This window comes from Artibeus jamaicensis, unplaced genomic scaffold, assembly GCF_021234435.1.
Source record: "Artibeus jamaicensis isolate MK-2021 breed Jamaican fruit bat unplaced genomic scaffold, CSHL_Jam_final contig_519, whole genome shotgun sequence".
Taxonomy (NCBI): domain Eukaryota; kingdom Metazoa; phylum Chordata; class Mammalia; order Chiroptera; family Phyllostomidae; genus Artibeus; species Artibeus jamaicensis.
Window position 1 is genome coordinate 30,728,316 of NW_026521871.1, and position 20,524 is coordinate 30,748,839.

At 36.7% G+C, this 20,524-nt stretch overlaps 1 protein-coding gene across 7 annotated transcripts in view; it reads right to left on the bottom strand.

The window, feature by feature from the left end:
* Window positions 1-3,513: 3,513 nt before the first annotated feature.
* Window positions 3,514-20,524, bottom strand: part of ATP2C1 (ATPase secretory pathway Ca2+ transporting 1) — a 124,774-nt gene continuing 107,763 nt past the window's right edge. For all 7 annotated transcript variants that reach the window (XM_037143904.2, XM_037143910.2, XM_037143905.2 and 4 more), the window contains 9 exons: window positions 19,811-19,908; window positions 12,295-12,345; window positions 11,225-11,391; window positions 9,840-9,908; window positions 9,099-9,215; window positions 8,163-8,310; window positions 7,310-7,405; window positions 6,643-6,784; window positions 3,514-5,458 (listed from right to left, as the gene is read on the bottom strand). In XM_037143904.2, coding sequence (XP_036999799.1) covers window positions 5,328-5,458; window positions 6,643-6,784; window positions 7,310-7,405; window positions 8,163-8,310; window positions 9,099-9,215; window positions 9,840-9,908; window positions 11,225-11,391; window positions 12,295-12,345; window positions 19,811-19,908 — 1,019 coding nt within the window. In that variant the 3' untranslated portion in view covers window positions 3,514-5,327. The remainder of the gene's footprint in view (window positions 5,459-6,642; window positions 6,785-7,309; window positions 7,406-8,162; window positions 8,311-9,098; window positions 9,216-9,839; window positions 9,909-11,224; window positions 11,392-12,294; window positions 12,346-19,810; window positions 19,909-20,524) is intronic.

Here is a 20,524-nt window from a genome sequence, read left to right on the forward strand (position 1 = left end):
CCTGACTTAGATATGAAAAGCAGCCCTGCCACGCCCATTGGCAATGGAGCCACCACAGCAATGAGGGCCTTTGCCAGGGTATTTGTCGATTTGGCTAGACTTGAGCAACAAGAGCCAGGAATGGCAAAGTCAGCTGCACACAGTGATCTGCACGCGGACACTAATACCTGGAGCACCTGTGCAAATACAGGGAGCTACACTCATGCGCACACAGAAACATCGGCATGATTAGATCAGAAAGGAATTTCTAAAGATCAAAACTAAATGGCTCAACACAACATAACATACAGTTGATATAGAATCGTTCACCCGAAACTTATATAATCTTATTAACCAGTGTCACCCCAATAAATTTAATTAAAATTAAAAAATTAGAAAACAACAATGACCACAAAAACTTAATGGTTCAAATATTTTTCACTTCCCTCACCAAATTTCACCAAATTTATTTTGAATCAAAAAAAGATCCAATTCCTAGATTTATCAATGAAGTGGCTTTGGACTTAAATTTTTAATACTTTCTAAAAAATCTACAATTTTATACCCAGACTTCTAGCTGCATTTATTCTAAATAGCATTTACAAGAAAGTATATAACACACACACACACACACACACACACACACACATATATATATCCTTACAGCAATCGGGTTAGGCCGCCCTGGTTGCCTCTTCAGCTGGTCTTTGAAAAACAAGTAAAAATTCTGATTCTGAAAACTGAGGCAGAAGAAAAAGGATTTCATGTTAAAGGAATAGTTTCCAAAAAGATTAGTAAGTGGATTGTGTTGGCATTTTGTGTGGATTATGAGGCTAAAAAGATCCAAGGAAGAATTATGAGTAAAACAGGAAAAAAAATCAAGTTTTCTACTCTCCTGCCATAACTTAATTGCTTGGAGCAAAGAACTATTTTCTAATGTTAATGCTATTCACTGTTGGGCTTCCACTGACAGCAAACTTCACTCCGAGCTATGCCATTCTTTGCTACATACATTCTCTCACCTTTAAGGAAGTGTCTTACTGCAAACATTGAAAGGCTGTATCACCAATTACTCTGATCAGTGTTCTCTCATCAGTGGCCTTAATAACAAATACAGCCTGAGAGCTCTGTAACAAAGGGGGATGAAATGTTCTTACCTATGTAATTGTTTGCTGATTCTTAAGTCAACTCTTCAAAGAAACAACTTTCAAAAAGTATCTTATTCTGTCAAAGCTGAGTTTGCATTCATTTATTGCTTTACTTGAACAAAGGGAGGGAGGCAGGGAGGGAGGGAGGGAGGGAGAAGGGAAGGAAAGAAGGAAGGCTTATAACACGAAATTACTTTCCTGCTACATTATAATTAGTCACTCATGGCTTAATTCATTCTGTTCTAGAAACCTATCCTATCTAACATGTCCCTCAACAAATCTCAAGGACACCACAGAATTCACATTTCCGATTCACCTGTGTCCCACTAAAGGCTGCTACACTTTGTTAACTCTAACAGCTCTGCTGTCCAAGCCAGAGAGCCAAACACTGGGCTATCATCCACGTTTTCCTTTACTGTCTCATCATGACAATGTTATTTCTTAGTAGATATTTATACCTTTCTCTCCATAGTGACTGCCACAGCTGAATTAGTCCCTCTACCCTTTAAGCTTCTAAATTCTCTGGTCAGTCTCCCTGTGTTTTATTTTGTTTTTTACTATCTAGTCTCTGTGCTTCCATCAGACAAATATCCAAACTCACATCTTGACATCCTGGACCATGCTACAAGTCAAGTGTCTTTCCCACTAGACCCCTATCTGTCCAACCCCTCACATTACAAATTTGCTGCCTTAACAGCCCCAGGCTTCTTGTGCTTTTTACCTGATCCATCCGGCCCTCACCAACACCTCTGCAGAGGCTTTGCCATTTGGTTGCCTCGTCCTGCTGCTTCTTGGCTAGAGTCCCAACTTGAGGCTTGATTCAGATGCCACTAGTTCTGGGAAATTTCTTTGACAACTTCCTCCAGTGAAGTTATTTCTCTCCTTTGGCTACTGTGGCATTTTGGGCAGCATTTAGCACTGTATTAGATGTATTTCACTTTGGTCTCCAGGGTTAGATTAAAGGCTTCCCAAAGACAAGAAATTACCTCTTGTTTCTTTATAAACCTAACCCCCTAGAATATTTGCAGACTATTATATCTACATTAACACTAAGGACTGATTAACCAATATCCAGTTTTTAACGATAACCAAGCCTAAAAATCAAAACTCCAAATGAAGTTGTCCAACAAGAGAGTCAAGGACACTTAACTGTCAGGATGGTATGTTTGTCCAGTCACAGACCAGTCAGTTAGGATTAACGTTTAGGCACAGCATGTTTTAGTATGCAAATCAGCTACTGTTCGGATTGCAGCTCAGTCTAAAAACACACTCAAACAGTTCTAAATGCCAGTGTCAAGGTAAACTGACAGTAAAATGCGTGCTGGATTCCCTTTAATGTTATGTGTATTTTTAAAATAAACGTGCACTCCCACCATTCATGAAGCAGCCTGGTAACAGTTACATCCCCCGCTGACCCTGCCTGTGAGCTCCTCAAGGGCAGCAGTGCCACCACCTCCCTGTCCCTAGCACACTCCAGCTACAGAAGAAATGACAACAATTCACACTTCTAAGCTTTTGGGTGAGTCACATGTGCAAGCAAAATGTTCATGAACTGCCAAGTGAAAAAGGCAGAAAGTAAGGTAAACTTAATTAAGGTTCTTAGATATTTGTTTGCTACCAATTCACTTCACTGAGAAACTATTGGAAGGATGGCCAACACTCACTCTATTTATGTCCTACATGAAAGAGATCAAAATTTAAAGAAAGACTACCAATGCAAAATAAGTATGAATGGCAAAAAAAATGCATTTTATCCTTGTGAGTGTGGTCACAGCTATTAAATAAAGCCTGTACTGGGGGGCGGGACCACGCAGGGAGGTTTTCTTAGGCTGCCTGGTTTCATACTGTTTCCTCTCTGGATCATGAAGCACTCAGTACAAGTGTGAGAGAACACACTCAGCCTTATTTCCTTGCAGCCGATTTTAATCATCTGTCTACCCAACTGGTGAATTATTTCAAGTGCCTTTACTTCCCTGATGTTCAATCATTTTGGAGCCAAATAACTTCATGAGGTAGTCTAACAGAAAAAAAAAAATCACGTTAATATTGTTAAGAACTCTAGCAAGTTCCAGGGCTAGCAAAGAGGTTAAAAAAAATAAAAATTTAGATACTAAAGCATTTAAATTTTTCATGCTAATGTGGATAATATACTATTGGAGATATATATACAAATATTCTGGTTTGCTGTTGTACTACGGAAAACTGAAACCTGGATATATGGTAGTCTATCTGTCTTGTGCATCTCCATTCTCTAAATTACTGATTCTATGTTCTGAATACCACTTAATTTCCATTATGTTCAACATCCTTATTATTTTAATGTTAACAAATCCTGCATGGAAGGTTATTAACTTATGAAATCATTTGGGGGGGGTCAAAAACCAAATGAACAAACAGGCATATTTATTTCATTTAAGGCATACTCTGAACCTACAATGCAAAAAGTAAAAGACTAACGTGCACTTATATGTATTTCACATCTTTGTAACAAAAAGAAAAATCATTACAGAGTTTAGGAGCACGACATCCTGTCACCACAGATAAAGCTGAGTAGACAATGGCCTCCATGTTCTAGCTCGTGAGATCTGACTATTGAGTCTTTTTTTTTGTTTTGACTATTGAGTCTTAAAGGGTAAAGTAGAATAAGTTGCAAACATATCATCTCCTTATACTCAACAGTTTCACTAACAAAGACTCCAAGTATAGATACTCTCCCTATCATTGATAGCATTTCAGTACTAACACTGGCAGTTCAATAATGGTAATAAAAACTACACAATGATTTATCCTGACAGTTTAAAAAATAGAGAATAATTATAAAATACAAAACTAGCTCACTTCAGGTGGAATTAAACATCAAATTTAAGACCCATTTCTGTTTCAGAAAGTTAACAGGAAAATGGATTTGCAATTTTGAATTTCTGGCCCAAATCTGCCATACCTTCTAAATAAATTACCTATACCTCATCAAATACCATAAAAACTGACAGCAATACAAGAGCGAAGCCATCTATCTCTCTAGTGTGCCCAGTGAAAAGAAAGAAGGCAAGGAACAAGCAGTGTAAGTAGGAGAAGCGACAGGCTCGGGGCTGGGCTGCGATGTAGGCCAGAGAGGCCGCAGATACACGGAGAGCAAGGCCAGCACAGCGTCTTCCACCCGTACCCTGGTTCTGACACGGCCTGTTTGGTCTCGGGGCTTTTTTACTCTCTAAGTATAGCACTCTATACTTCCTTAAAAAATGCTTAAAAAGATATTTAAAATAATAACATTCAGTTATTCAGGAGAGGTACTTGGATTTATATTTAGGGGATGACAAAATGATATCTGACAAAGTGTATATTTATATTTAACTCTGAAAGAAGGCATAGCATGTTAATAAAAGTTTTTATAACTTTCAGCCCAGTCTTAAATATTTCTGACTCTCTGACTGAGTGTGAATTGCAGACATGACTACCTAACTAGAAAGCCACTGGACAGCGCTGCACGAATTTTGCTAGACCAAAGATTCATAGCTGGGGGAGGAAAAAAGCAACCATTTATACTTACTAAGAAAAGCAAACATTTACTTCAAATTGCAGTATAGGCTTTTCAGTCACAAAAAGAAAGAAAAGAACAGTGATTTGACAGTGGTCACATCCTGTGCAAAAAACTTGAGATACAAAAATGGTAACACAACGTGTCTGAGCTGCTTACACTGCAGGAAAAAGGAAATACAGTAGCTGAATATGGCACCCCTGGGAAACATTTTCTAAATTGAACAGAATGCCTTTGAAATGATTAAATTTATTTGTGTATTAGTAAGAAAGCCCCATCACCATAAATAGTACAATATTTAAAAATTAAAAAAAATATTTATATCTATCTAAGATAGACAGTGTGTTTGTATTGTTAGACCTCTTTAAGTGGTTTAGGTTTTGCCTGTTTTTTTTTTAATTAAATAAATGCCCATATGCTTTTATAAAGTTCCCCTCAATCTCAAAAGCCAATTTAAATCAAGAAATTTGTTATCAAAGTTGCATAATTTCATTTGGGACTATCAGCACGTTAAAGTCTCCAATCAAGTCTTTAACATTAATGCTCATGTTTAGTCAATGAAAAGTTAAAAAGTTCTCAAATCTTCATTATCTTCTTGAATTTGCCCTTGTAAATGATCCTCAAACTGCAATTCCTAGTTTGCAAATAAAAGAATGCAATATGCATCATACTTCAAGAAAAGACGACGATGTTGAACTAACATGCTTCTGAATCTTTTCCCTGCTCCTTTCGACCTTCTTTATAATTTCTGCCACTATGCAGACTGACGAGGTGAGAGCCAAAAGAAAGAGCAGATCTGCAAGAGAAAACAAATTGGGTTTTATAGTTCTTTGAAACATATAGCTGCAAAGCTTAACAGCTTACATCTAACATTTTACCACAGCTTTTAAAAGACATTGCTTTACAACCATTCCATAAGGTAGATAATCAGCCCCAGTATAAAAGCAAGGAAGTCAGGCTCAGAGTGATGAAGTGACTTATCCACAGTCACACAGCTATGAACAGAACCCAAGTCCGCTGACCACTGTTCCCTGAACCACAGATAACCTGATAACTATAACTTTTAACAGCAATAAAAGCAAAAGCTTCCTACAGATCATACAACCTTTTAAAAAAAGGCTGTTCAGGCAGTGGTTAACTAATTATCCAGAAGAACATCATCTTTAAAGGCCGTGTCTTCACAACGGTGTTCATACTAACTCATTCTTTACTGCTTGAAAAACTAGTTAAAACTCCTCTTTTTTTAAAGAGTAAGAGATGTGAATGTGAAATTAAAATATTAACTTTAAACTAGTTCACTTTTAAGGTAGATTTATAACAAAAAATCCACTGAGGCTGCATCACTCATTTCATAAATATCTAAATTAGCTTAAAAAAATAATTTAAAGTAGCATTACCACAAAATACACCAGTCCTCACACTTACATAGAAAAATTAAATTTTAGATGTACAATACTATAATATTTAATGCACAATATGCACAAGAATAATGCCTATCTTCTACATAATCATAATAAAATATCCTACTTTTAGGATCAAGCTATTATTTGATTAAAATAAGAATTACAAATTGGCAAGTAACAACAGTAAAATATTAAGTTATTTAAATTATAACTTTATAGAAAAGCAATTTGGTTTCCAGTGAGCTTAAAACTAGTTTTTTCTCCACAGAAGACTGAAAAACTATAAACTATATTAACTCTGTAACAAGTTTTGATTTGCTCTATTTCAAAGTAACCAAATGTGATTTTGATCATTAATAACCTATAAAAATTAGAAAAGAAATAATAAACCCAGAGTCAGGACAGTGACTCCCCTAAACTTCTCCCAGTGAAAAAACAGAGCACACTCCTTTTTCAGATCAAGTCAGCAACTCTTCTTGTTTCAATTTCTAAAAGGAAATTTTTATCAGAACCAACACACTAGAAAATACTTACAATTCATCTAAAATATATAAATTATAAAGAACATTTGCTTTACCCAGTATACTGAGGCTCTCAGTCTGAAACACCTTCTGAAGTGGAGGAAAATAAATGACTAATAACTGTCCCATGATGGATCCGAGAACTGCGTAGCAAAACATTTTGTTACTGCAGAGTCCAATCTCAAACACAGATTTGGTCTGTTGGCAGAGGAGAATTCAATTATTACTCCCTCGTCACAGAAACAACTGCCTTATTATTACAGTCACCTCTAATTTTTAATAAGCTGGATGGAATTCTACAATGGCAGTTAAAATGTCCTAAGCTTTGACATGCTGACAGAAGTAACAAGAAAAGATTAATACACAAAACAAATTGTTCTTCTACTTCTAATAAGAGACTAATACCTCCTTAACAGAACCAATGAGGTCTGCCCTATGCTTGGATAATGTTAACCTGAAAATATCCAGATAACAAGAGGACTGAAAGAATAAAGATCAGGTAATAACACCTGTGATTTACAGTGATTTTCTGGTCAAAGTTAAGGCTTTTCTTTCCAAATGCTCCATCCCTATTATGACATGTGTCTGTAGGCACATATCTGTAGGAAAGCTGTATCTGAGGCTGTAGTCTATGGCTACCAAACCAAGGAAAGCTACAAACCCATAATCCTCGCCTGCTTCCAATTAGAAAGTGCTCTAACCTGAGTGAACCAATCAGCATACCTGGGATCTGGAACTCAGTGCATTGAACATGTCGAAAAACACAAAGCATGTGAAGGTCATTGTTGTGTCTCGGGGTGTTATCACATTGTCTCGCAGCTGACAAGAGGAAAAATGAATGTCAGTGACTGAATTTAATGGGCAAATACAGCATGCTTTTAAATGGCTAATATTTCCTTTCCATTCAGATAAACTGCCTTTAGTCTTGTGACATAAAGACGTAAGCTGCCTAAATCCCCTGTATGACATTTAAATAAGTCTCCTAATGAAGAGCTGCAGTCACCACAAAGTAGTCTTCTCACCAGCCGTGTAACAGACACCAAAACAACTTACACTGTGATGACGATAAAGTATCTACATTAAAGACTTAGATTTTCTAACATCTCCCCAAATCTTCATATATTTTTATTGTATCTGATAATCTTTGCAGATTTAAATTTGTCTAAAAAATGAGTCTGAAATTCCAATAATCCACAAAGACTAAAATCAAACTACGTTTAAAAGGTTTTATTATCACCCTGACTGGTGTGGCTCACTGGGCATCATTCCACAAAGCAAAGGGTCACCAGTTCAATTCCCAGTCGGGGCACATGCCAGGACTATGGGCCAAGTCCCTGGTTTGGGGTGAGCAAAACACAACCGATCAATGTTTCTCTCCCCCAAACTGATGTTTCTCTCCCTCCCTTCCCCTCACTCTAAAAATAAATAAATCATTTTAAAGAAATAAAAATGTTTTTGCTATCAAATTTTTCAAAGAGCTCTCCTAACTTTCCAGCCTTCCATGTAACACACGAAAAGAACTGAGTCCTATCATACAAAATACATGTTAAGAAAACAACTTATCCAGAGACTATACCTCCCTCCAGAAGACAAACAAAGTCCCACAAACAATGATTATTGATGAAACAAGTATTTTAAGTATAAGGTTTTTAGTCAAAATGCTGTCCTTCCAGTTGCGTGGAGGTTTACGAATGACATCTTTATCCACTGGTTCTACTCCAAGGCTTCAAAACAAAAAGAAAAGTGAATTACTTTAAAGTTTTAAGGTTTTAGATTTGTTACTTTCAAGTCTGATTAACCTCAGTTATCCAGAAAAACTAAATGCTTTCTTATAAAGACAAAGAGTTGAATTACAAAAGAAACCTTGGCTATGGTTACTCAAAAATAATCACAAATTTTACCACTTTCTTCCTTTACCCTTATCTATTTAGCATAGTTTAATAGATTAAGAGTCCAATTTCAAAAAGTTGTCCAATCTCATTTACTTATATGGCCTGAAATACACAACCTACCAACTGGGCTTTGAAATATCTTTCATGCAAGCAGGTTTCAACTTGGAGGATTTGTTGTAATGGTCACTGACAAGTATTACTCAACTACTCTTTATACTGGGAAGTGGTATCTATGGCCCCATTATTACAAAAGAAAAAACCTAGACGCTTAGGTCCTTTAATACTTTCCCTAAGTCTCTAAAATTGATAGCAAAGTCTAGTTAATAGCACTAAACGCACAGATTCCCCCACTACCCCCCATTATTAGAAACCGAAAGATGACTTCCTCAGGGCAGGGACTGCCCTCATCTGTTCTCAGAGGAAGGCCTGGCACTGAACACAGAGTGAAGGCTCAGATCCACAAGGGATGGGTGAGCACCCAAGAAAATAAATGACATGCACACATCACACAAGTTGATGCAAAAATTTCTAATGCTACCTATGAATCAAGTTTTAAAACTCAATAATCAGGATATCGTAACATCCTTATCTTTCTAGTTCATGCATCAAAAAACTCTTACCTTTGAGCTGGAGGCCCATCCATGATGATATTGATCCACAAAATCTGCATAGCATTGAGAGGATTGGGAAAGTTCATTAACGTAGCCAATGAGATTAAAGTTAATGCTGCTATACTCCTGTTGAAAAAAGCCATTAAAAAAAATCTGTCAGCTTAGTACAATTCTACTAATTTAAGGTATCACTTTTTTAGCATTTAAAAATCTCATGTTACTACCATGCTCTTAAAGGAACCCTGTATTTCCAATAACATTGTTAAACCAGGGGCTAACTCTTCCAATCCACAGCATTTTAATAAAGAATCTTCAAGATGTTTACATAACAATAATAAACAGAGGAAGAGTCTTTCAATTGAGTTCAAGTAGCTGTTGCTATATAATAATTAACAATTTCGACAATATTTTGGTCACTTTGACTACAGAAAAGCCCTTTTACTTTTGGAAAAATATACCATGAGGAAACACCAAGAAAAAATAACTGACACGCCTCAGTTATTTCAGGAGCCATTAAACCACAAAGGCTTCTATATTTGGATGGTAATACAGATACCTAAGATTCACATTATGAACCTATTAACCACACCATTACACCATTGTTAATTTTTGAATTGATTTTCATTTTGGAAAATATATGGAACAACCCACAGAAAGAGAATCCAGAAGCTTCTAGGCATTCTGCATGAATTATAATATTCATGTAATTTATCTATAAGACTCATGGTGACAAACTTCTTACAGACTTACGTGCTCAGCTGGAATCTAACAAAATTTTTAATGTTATTATAAATTCCTTTACCCTCTTCAATTGCAGACCTGAAATTTTTAAAAAGTGGACAAATATTATTACACAAAAATGAAGATAGCTGTACTAAAACACTAATTTTGAAAACAAATTTCCAATTGATGTAATACATACATGGCTAAAAGAATCTATTATTTTCTTCACATAATTAATATCACAAAAAATATGGAAACATTATTCCAGCAAGAATTAAAGTCTGATAATAAGCCCCACCTCAACTAATTTCACTTATAGTATTAACAATTATTATTCATAAAAAGATATTTCAACATTAAAATCACATATGGTCTTTCTATATAAGATACAATACTACACACTTATAATACTAAAATAATAATCTTCATTAACCCTAGTTTATTTTTCTTAAACACTCAAGATCCATGCACGGGGATTAAATTAATGTATGTCAGGAAATAAATGGCAATGAGATATATAAGAATTACAGAACTTAAACTATTTTTGCTCCTATACACAATTAGATGTAGTAAAATCATATTGTAGTAAATTATCTCATTCATGTGGTTGAATCTAGGAAAATAGGTGTTTTTAAAACAACTTCCCCTTTCTTCCAAGATTTTTATACAATTCTGAGAATGGAAGGAAAATATCTTACATCCTTACAAGAGCTTAGCAATTCTGAGTCCTGCGTCCCCACATGCTTCACTCCCGGCCACAGTGGGTTAAAGCAGCACCATGGGCATATGAATGGCATGCGTCACTGAAACGACTAAGACTCAGGTTGGCAGATAGGCGATTATCAAAAAACCAGGATTCAGGGGACTCCCACTGAACACTGTGGGAAAACTGACACCACCGTGTATTACATAAGAATCTTAAATCAATGAGAAACTGCGGATGAACAAAGTTACAATAACTTAGTAAGTTATGCCACTGACGACATGAACAATTACTGACATAAGGAAATAGGTACGATGAGAACTTGATTCTTTTTAGTATTTATTATATGGACATGCACATGCTATTTCTGATGGCCTGAATTTAACTAGAATAAAGATCCCACAAAGGCTCACTGCTGCACCACCACACTTAAGGCCAGAAAAATGTGACTCCTGACTGGCACTCTGTGAATATTTCTTAATGAACGGCCCTGCCATTTAGTATGTCCTTTCCATTCCACACAGAGTAATTTTCTCTAAAACTACAGGCTACCCCATGAAATAAGATTAACTGACCTAGTAAAATAGTTTAATTCATCCAATGCTTAAATATCATTTACTCTTTCCCACCCGAATTGCCTGGGGATGAGGTGGAAGAAAGACTGGGAGACGGTTCTCTGATACACAGTGAATACTGAAATAAAACTTACATTATTGTTTGGAAATCATCATCCACCAGGATCATGTCGGCTGCCTCTTTGCAAACATCTGTGCCAGTCTGACCCATCGCGACTCCGATGTCTGCAGCCTTCAGAGCAACGGCATCATTTACTCCATCTCCAGTCATGGCTACAACTGATCCATTCTTCTGTAAAGACTACAGGGGAGCAGGGAAGAAGAGGGCTTAGGGAGAAATTCTGATGAAAATGTTGTTTCGACAGAGATAAAGTGATAAACAAACCCTCTAATCTATAATTAAGATTAGAAATGATATAGACCATCAAGTTTTCAGTAAATTTCAGTATACTGAGGTCTTAGGACAAAGCTTTAAAAAGTGTCTTTTAATATTCCCAGTGTTTGAGAAGTGGATGTCTGAAGTCGACATCCAGTTATGCAGTGCCCCTCAGGGGCAGTCTTGCCTTCTAGAGGACATCTCGCAATGTCTGCCGACCTTTCTGACCGCCATGACTTGAGGGATGCTACTGACATCTAGAGGGTAGAGGTCAGGGAGGTTCCTAAGCATCCTACAATACACAGTACAGCCCCTCATGACAAAGAATTATTCAGTCCAAAATGTCAACAGTGCTAAGGTTAAGACACCCTGAACTAATACAACACGAGGCTATGGTGATTAATAATTTTAGTCCATTAATTAATGGATACTATGTCGGTTGTGTTGTGTGTGTGTATATATGTCTAATATATAAAAATATATACATATTCATATATATTACTCTGGCCTTTTAACTACTGTTTACATTATAACATTTTTTTCTTGATGTATTTGTTCAGTTTCTAAGTAACCATTGCTGCTCACACTGGGATGATCTGATGATGGACCCCTGTCAGAACAGACTTGTACACTGTTCACGTGTTTCCAGTGGGTGGTATTTGTAGGCATCTCATTCAAGTTTTCTTTTACACCTTCCTCATGTGACTGCCCCACAGTACTTCTGACTTTAATGCTCTATCTAATATCCCTAGTAAGGCAAACATAATGAAAGACAAGAAGGAGCACTTTGGATATAAAGATTAAACAGTCTGATTCTTAGAGACCCACCTTAATAATTTTCATCTTGTGCCTTGGACTAGCTCTGTAAAATACTGCCACCTGTTAAAATAAAAGACACATCAAAAATCTTCAACTTTAAGAAATACTGGAATAACCCATATGCTTACAGCTAATAATCTTTTTAAATTATGAATTTAAATTATATGTCATTTGCCACAGAGATCAAGCTTAAGCAATATGTCATGTTTGTTGAGACACTCCTCTGACACAGTTATTTCAAACTTTACCAAAGGTACCACAGAAAATACACAATCTCTGAAGAGGAAACAGCCTTACTCTTGAAATGCTGCGGACACAGAGAAAGGGAAAAAACTCTTGCATCCGTTTCCTCACGACAGACAACTGAAATGGCCACTTCCCTTTGTTCTGTCTCAGCAGAGAGAAAGAACAGCGGCTTCTCTGTACCTACAAAGCACCCCCATCTTTTCCTTAAGTGTCAAGTGTCTGATCATACTTTTATTTAGGCTAATTCATTAGGATCTCTTCCACTATATCTCCAACTGCTTATATGATCTTATCTCTCCAAACCAAGCATTCGATCCCTTTTTCTGCCCCCATCTCCTGTCTTCTGAAACATTTTCCCTGTGCCCCAAAGTCAGTCATCAGTAACCAACAAATATCTCCTATGTCCTCCCTGTTTCCACATTGCTTTAACCTGGTTTTTCTGCAAAACATGGGCCATCCCTAGAGTCCTCTCCAGCAGTACAACCAGGAGAGCCTAGAGGGAGACAGGTGCCCGCCATCCTCCCTTCTTTTTCATCAAACCTCAGTTCTGAACACCACAGGAGACTACCCCTCCCTGTAACTGCAAGCATCCACTGCTCCAGAGAGGTCACTCCCCAGTGTTTCAGAGACCTGAACATCTGCCTACTGTCCCTCTCTCCAACAACACTTCTAAGCCATGGCGATTTGAATAGCCACATAGTACACCATTCTCTTTCCTACTCTCCTAGAGGGTTCATCCATACTACTTTTCTCTCCTTGCACTTTCAACTGATCCTTTTCTCCAACCTCACTCTCAGCTGAAAACCTTGTTTCCCATTTCAAAGAAAAAATCAGACGAGAACTGTCATAATTCCCACCATGCGGTATCTGTCTCCAGGCACCATCCTTTCTTTCTCTCCTTTTACTAATGCAAAGCTGAACGCTCACTTACGTGTTCTGCACGTGGTACATAATGTAACAGGGTGCAGCCAGGGAACCCCTAAATAGGGATTTATAATGGGGTACAGAACTCGGGGTGTCTAGGAAATAATAAAAAATATATAGGATGTCTTTGCCCCAACAAGTCTGAACTTGGGGATGGGATGCATAGAGCAAGGCCATTAAGAGTTGTTTGGCTTTGGAAAGAAGGGGGACCCACGTGGTTTGGGGGCTCCCTTTGCCACACAGCTTAGGAAGCTGGAAAGCAAGATGTAGCAGTGATGCAGAGCTCTATCTTAGCAGTTCAGAGGAGTGCAGGAGAGATGCTGCGGGAAGGGAAGGGTGAAAGGACTCTTGCTGGTGGCCATGAGAAGGTGCCGACCCATGGCACCTTCCCCTAGTGTTTCAGAGTCCTGAAACACTAGGGGAATGTTTCCACATAACTAGTTGGGGAAATTTAATCCAAAACTAACTGGATTATGAACTGGAGATCCTGGCGGCAACACAGCTGATGGTGCTGGGAACTGAAGAAGGCCTGCCAGCCAAGCGTGGATTACTGGGAAGAACTGGGGGTTACCTGAGACACAGACTTCTGTTTCCTTTCCCAAGATATGGTAGCCTGGACTGGGCAAAGGTGGGGAGGAAGGACTGTGTGTGTTTATGGGTGTTTTAAGGGACTTTGGGGCAAAGACATCCTATATATTTTTTATTATTTCCTAGACACCCCGAGTTCTGTACCCCATTACAAATCTGGGATTTTAATGAAGACATTAAGTCATTACTCTTAAGTCTGTATTACTTTTGAATAAATAATTCCTTTCCTTTTCACCAATCTCTGACACTGAGAGCTGTAATTCCCTGGAGGCAGGCAAGGCGACCTGGTAAAGAGGTACCCGGGGAGAAAAGGAGGATCATTTGGTAATAGTATATCGTCCCCTTGGTAACAATAACATATCGGTATATGGGTCCACTCGGTAACAATAACACTACACAAAAATCTCTGGTTAAAGCATGAGGATGAACAGGTTAATCCTTTTAGTTGAGTAAAAATACTGAAACTTAATACATAAAATTATGACCTAAAGAAATTAGGTATTTAAAAAACGCTAGAGCCCTGGCTGTTGTAGCTCAGTGGATTGAGCGCAAGGCGAACCAAACAACTGTGGTTCGGTTCCCAGTCAGGGCACATGCCTGGATTGCAGGCCAGTTCCCAGCAGGGGACACACGAGAGGCAACCATACATTGACATTTCTCTCCCTCTCTCCTTCCCTTCCCCCCTAAAGATAAATAAAATCTTTAAAAAAACACACTAGAAATGAGTAAAAACTAAACTGCATTACTATGTCACAGAGCTAGGATTAAACTTGAAGGTAACTGAATTTCACCTACTAATGATCATTTCACACTTACATCTGTTTCTTTACCCAGAAAAAGGGAATACACTGGTTAGAGGGAAGCACTGAGTAAAATCTCTACAGTTTGGGAGCACACGGCAGGAAGGTAGTATATGGTAAAAGGACAGCGGGAAAGAAGTAGAACTTTGTCAGAAAAGGAGAGAGTTTAGGGAATAACATGGGAGGAAAAGATAAAAATCATTAAAGGAAGAGGGAAAAGGCTATGCATTTTCAGAAGTGACTTGTAAAAGGATTCTCTCTTCCCGCGAGTACTTATTTTTCAGTGTCATATTTGTGGTCAGTACTCAACAGCTCTTTTGATCAACATTAACAGACAAGTTGCACTGGGAAAGAAAATTTTAAAACAGAAAGGAGGAAAATATTAGACAGCTTAATTTTAAGAAGCATTCCCAGCATTAAAATAAACCTGCCAAAGGTCCCCAAATCTTCCAGGACCTGTAAAAAGTTACCTGATGCATTGAAGAAAAAATAGGTGACTAAAGTAAGTATTTACAACCTACCAGAAATTAAACAGCACACAAACTGGGATTATATTACAGGGACTTGGTTAGTAGGTTTGACAGAAATACAAATGCAGGTACTGCTATAAAAAACAAACAAAAAAAGAGGATGTTCCCAAATGTGGAAACTGTCGAACAAACTGCAAGAAATCATAAACAAAAACAATGAGAACTCCCAGACTGAGCTTATAAAAAATTAAGCAAAATTCAGTTTTTATAATACTTTTTAACTGGCTCCAGGTCAAAAGGACACGGCAATGTTAAGAGATTTGAAATGTGTGGTTAAACTATGGAAAGGAAAAACTGAAAAGAATTTTAATAAGGAACAGAAATTAATAGGATTGAGTACATGTGGAAATACCTCAGTGAGCTGACAATTTAGAAGAAAGGTTTTGTCCTTAACACTAATAAATGAAAAGCTATTTTTCAAACCAACCTGAAATAAAAGCATATAAGACCAAGAACACATGTTGGCTTTAAGAGAGTTACATAAACGCCAGTGGGAGGGGGGAGGAGTTAGGGTGAGGGGTGAGAACATGGGGGAGGGAGAGGCAGGGAGCCCAGCTAAGCTCAAAGGACTAAAAAAATTAATTAACAGTATTTCAAGAAAAAAAAGACTTAGGTATTCAGAAGGCATGAAATACCTGAAAGAAAGCCCTGGTATTTATGAAATTTCTCTTTGGAATGGGACAACAGGAAGCAATTCAATGAATGAATTTCCCACTAGGCTTATGATTTTTATTTTAATTTTTTTTAGTTTCTTGGGAACAGTGTCACGGAATCTACCATAATTCATTAATGCACAAAAACTCTTTCAAAAAGACCAATGATTCGATCTGTCCAGGCTAATGATGTAAACTGTAATTTGCTTCTTCCTTGTCTACCTATCTTTAGGTCGGTTTTCAGATCATTAGTATTTGTTACCAGAGCCAGAGAGTGAACTGAAGAAAGCAAATTAAAATTAGAATTAAAATAACAAAATAAAATAATAAAATAAAATAAAATTTTAATCTGTTAGTGTCACTACTTGTTAATATTTCTGGGAAAAGATCTAGAAGAAGGGCTGAACAAAGGTCAAATGAGAAAAATGTTTAACTGACTGCAGATTTCACATATATTTATTAATGTATACTCTGTCCCAGTACTCCCAGGGAACCTAATACAAGATTTATTCTTTCAGAAACAAATGTCAAAAGAAACCATCAGGATAAGACACAAAAAAGTCCCGTTCAGATACAAAAACACTACTCCACTAACCCTAAAAGCAAACACCCAAGCTTACTCCCATAGGCTCTGAAAACACAATTCATGAGTGTCTAGAGCTTTAAAAAGAAAGCATGGAACAGCAAATAGTGCATTTCTAATAGTGACTGTAACCAAAATCTAACTGCAGGTGAGGCTGGAGGTGTAGGGACTTAATGCTACTGTATGAAATGCAGTTTGTGGAAATAGAAACTAAAACCTTTTCAGAGGGCAATTCATCAAAACGTGTTAAGACCTTTACAAATGTGTTGCACATTGGTCTTATCACTTCACACACAGGAATTTACAGAAATAATCAGAGTCGGACGTAAAGTCTTACACACAATGTTTATGACCCAGTAAGCAACAGAGGATGAACTCTAGATTCACACTGGACTGGATTCACACTCAGGACTGGACTGGATTCACACTCAGGACTGGACCTGAGCTCCAGTCCCAACGCCAAAACCACCCCAACACCAATACCAGCCCCTCATCAGCCCTGAGACTTCAGTTAAGTCTCCCAAGTTCTCTGTGCCTCAATTTCCTCATCAGCAAAAACAAAGCTGCCTGTCTTTTATAAGGTGGCTATAAGGAGTAAATAGATAATGTATGTAATACGTGAACTGCCTGACACAGGGTAAATGGTTGCTACTATTATTATCCTTAAAAGGTATTATTTACAGTAACAAAATAGAAATTGAAGCTCAAATTTAAAAAAAAAATGATTATATAACCATCTATTTCCCATGTGTTTGCACACACACAGTATACCCAAGCAGAACACTGTGCAGCCATTAAGAAACATGTTTTATAATAATACCTAAGATTTCAGGAATGGGAAAGTTCTCACATTTTGTTTAACAATGTTCAGGCTTATAACACTATAAAATACCAACCAGACTTCGTTAAACTCACAAACAACAGAGGTTTTGTTAAACATCTGACAGAGAAATATGGGTTAATTCATTTATTATCTTGGGTGCTCTGTGGGTTCATAACTTCTGAGTATCTGAATTGTATTATAGGTAGTTTGCTCTGTAACTCTTACTTTTCTAGGCCTTTCAGTTTTTCCACAATGAACATATAACTACTAATGAATAAATTTTCTAATCAGAAAATAGTATTATCAAAAGACAAGCTTTAAGTTAAGATGTGGAAATAATTTAAGAAAACAGTGTTCTAAATATATAGCTTGCAGTTGTGAGTGTAAAAGAGAAGGTAGCACATTTTAGTACTGTCAGTGGGTAGCTATGTAATGTCTAATAAAATAAATATGAGATAATAAGACCTTATTTTAAAGGACATACACATATATATGCATAAACAAAAAAGTAACAATGAGGATGAGAAATTCAAACTTTCAACAACCTGGATGCAAAAACGCTCCCTACATCTTATGGGGCCTGTCCTGTGGGACCTGTGTACCCACAAACCAGGCTTTGTAAAGCCCCCACAAAACAGCCCAACATAATAAGTTAATCTCACACCAGGGAACCTGGTTCTAAAGAAACTACTGTGCTATAAATAATTTGTTAGAAAAGCATCACAATGAAAGGTAAAAAGACAGTTCAATGGAGAATTTACCTTTTCAACAAACAGTGATGGAATAAATAAGCATCCCTATGCAAAAAAAAAAAAAGAAAAAAGAAAGAAAAAAAGGACCATAACTAATTTCTCACAGTATGAGAGAAATTAATTGAAAATGCATCACAGACCTTAATGTAAGAACTAAAAGTATAAGACTTCTAGAAGAAAACACAGAAAAAAAAAATGTGTGATTTGGAATTAGGCAGAGTTTTTGATAAGGCATTAAAAAATGACCCATAAGAGAAAACAGTGATAAACTGGACTACATCAAAACTTAAAACTTCTGCTCTTTGAAATACAGCATTAAGAGAAGCCACAGACCAGGAAAAAATACTTGAAATCAAGTGTTCTCACAAAGGACACTCGAAATTCAGTAAGAACATAAACACAATTTTTAAATAATAGGCAGGGCAGACACTTCACTAAAGACGATATATAATGGCAAAAAGGAAAACAAGCACATGAAAAGATACTCAACATCACTACTTATAAGGAAAATGCAAATTAAACCCACAATAAGATATCACTATATACCTAACAGAATGAGTGGGAGAATTGACATCCTATGTGTTGGTGAAGATGCAGAGCAATGAGGATTTTCAAACATTACTGATAGAGTTGCAAAACAATAAAGCAACACTGTAATCAACTTGGTAGTTTCTTACAAAGATAAACATACATTAACCATATTGCCCAGTAGCAGCAACTCTTAGGTATTTTTACTCAAAATAAATAAAAATTTATATTTGCACAAAAACTTACACACACGTTTACAGTAGCTTACTCATAATCTGCAAAAATGGGAAATAATTCAAATATCCTTGAAGTGGTGAAAAAGTAACAATACCCATACAGTGAATACTACTCAGCAAACAGAAAAAGAACTGCTAATACACATACACACAACCAACACAGCTAAATCTGAAATGCAAGTGCTAATAAGTGAAAGAAACAGATTCAAGGCTTCTTACTACACAGTTCCATTTTTAGTGCATTCTGAAAACAACAAAACTATAGGAACAGAAAACCATCCAGTAGGTGCCTCATTCTGGGAGTAGAGGGAGGAGCTGCTTACAAAAAGGCACAAGAGAATCTGGGGTCTAATGAAACTGTTCTATATCTTGATTTTGGTGGCAATTACAAGATCAAACATCAAAACTTAGAATAGTACATTAAAAAGGACGAATTTTACTGTATGTAAATGGTATTTCAATTTTTTTTTAAAGTATTACATATTCATCTACAATTAAAATAGAACAAAAGGTTAAGAAGTATAAAGTAATGGTCTTTCTCTCCATTCTGTAATTGATAAATACAATACAACCAACAACCATTGCTAATCTATAGTGCTCTCCTCTGGTGAAATCTGGTTCTTGCTAACATTAATAAACTTGCAATGACAGTCATAATGATCACATCACAAATACTCACAACAATAAGTCCAGTTGCAATGATAAGATTTCATTTTATGATTTGGACCAACAAATTTTGGTCCAAAATTGTGGTCATGTCCTAACTGCTCTCAAATAAATAGTTTCATTTTCATAGCAGCAGAAATGGTAACACTTAGTATGAGGCCTTTCATCTAAAAGGCTTTCGTTTATGAGTGAGTACCTTCGGGAGTATTTGTGAAAGCTGCTGGACATCCATTGCATCTAGTTCTTCTCCTGAGACTGACTGAGAAGTTTTTGAATACAATCCCAGGCGACTAGCTAAAGTGAAATGGAAGAAAAAACATAATTTAAAAAATTGGTTTTGTTTGACAGGATAGTCAACATAATGCTCAGTTGATAAAACTTGTCATCCACTCATTTTTAAGTATAAAATACCTCTATATCAAGGGACTGCAAGACAAACTACTAGTAAGACAAACCTATCTGAATTTCAAACATATAGGGTTTTCTGTTTCACTCTTTTATTTTGTTTAAACTGAAGAGTAAATAAAGAGTTTTCACAACTTAATCCCTCATTAAACCTAAACACTGGAACAGGACCAATGAGGTTCTGTGCAGCGGCTCAACTGCAGTGAAGAGCAAAGAGCATTTTAAGTATCCAAAGTCAAATAAAATGATAGCTGATGTGGTAATCGTGTAGTTCCATGTACATGAAAATAAACGTTGCAAGTTTTTCAAAGTATAATCTTCCCAACCATGTTAACTTTTCTAGTAACATTCTTCTTTAATAACATAAAGTGTGAAACTCCCATCCCAACCTCTCTCCATATTAATAAAATCAGAAATAATGAACTTTTAGCAAACTGCTTAAATTTATCAGTATGAAGTATAGTGTACAGGCTCTGAGAGATTAACTTTCATGTTCATTTTTAAC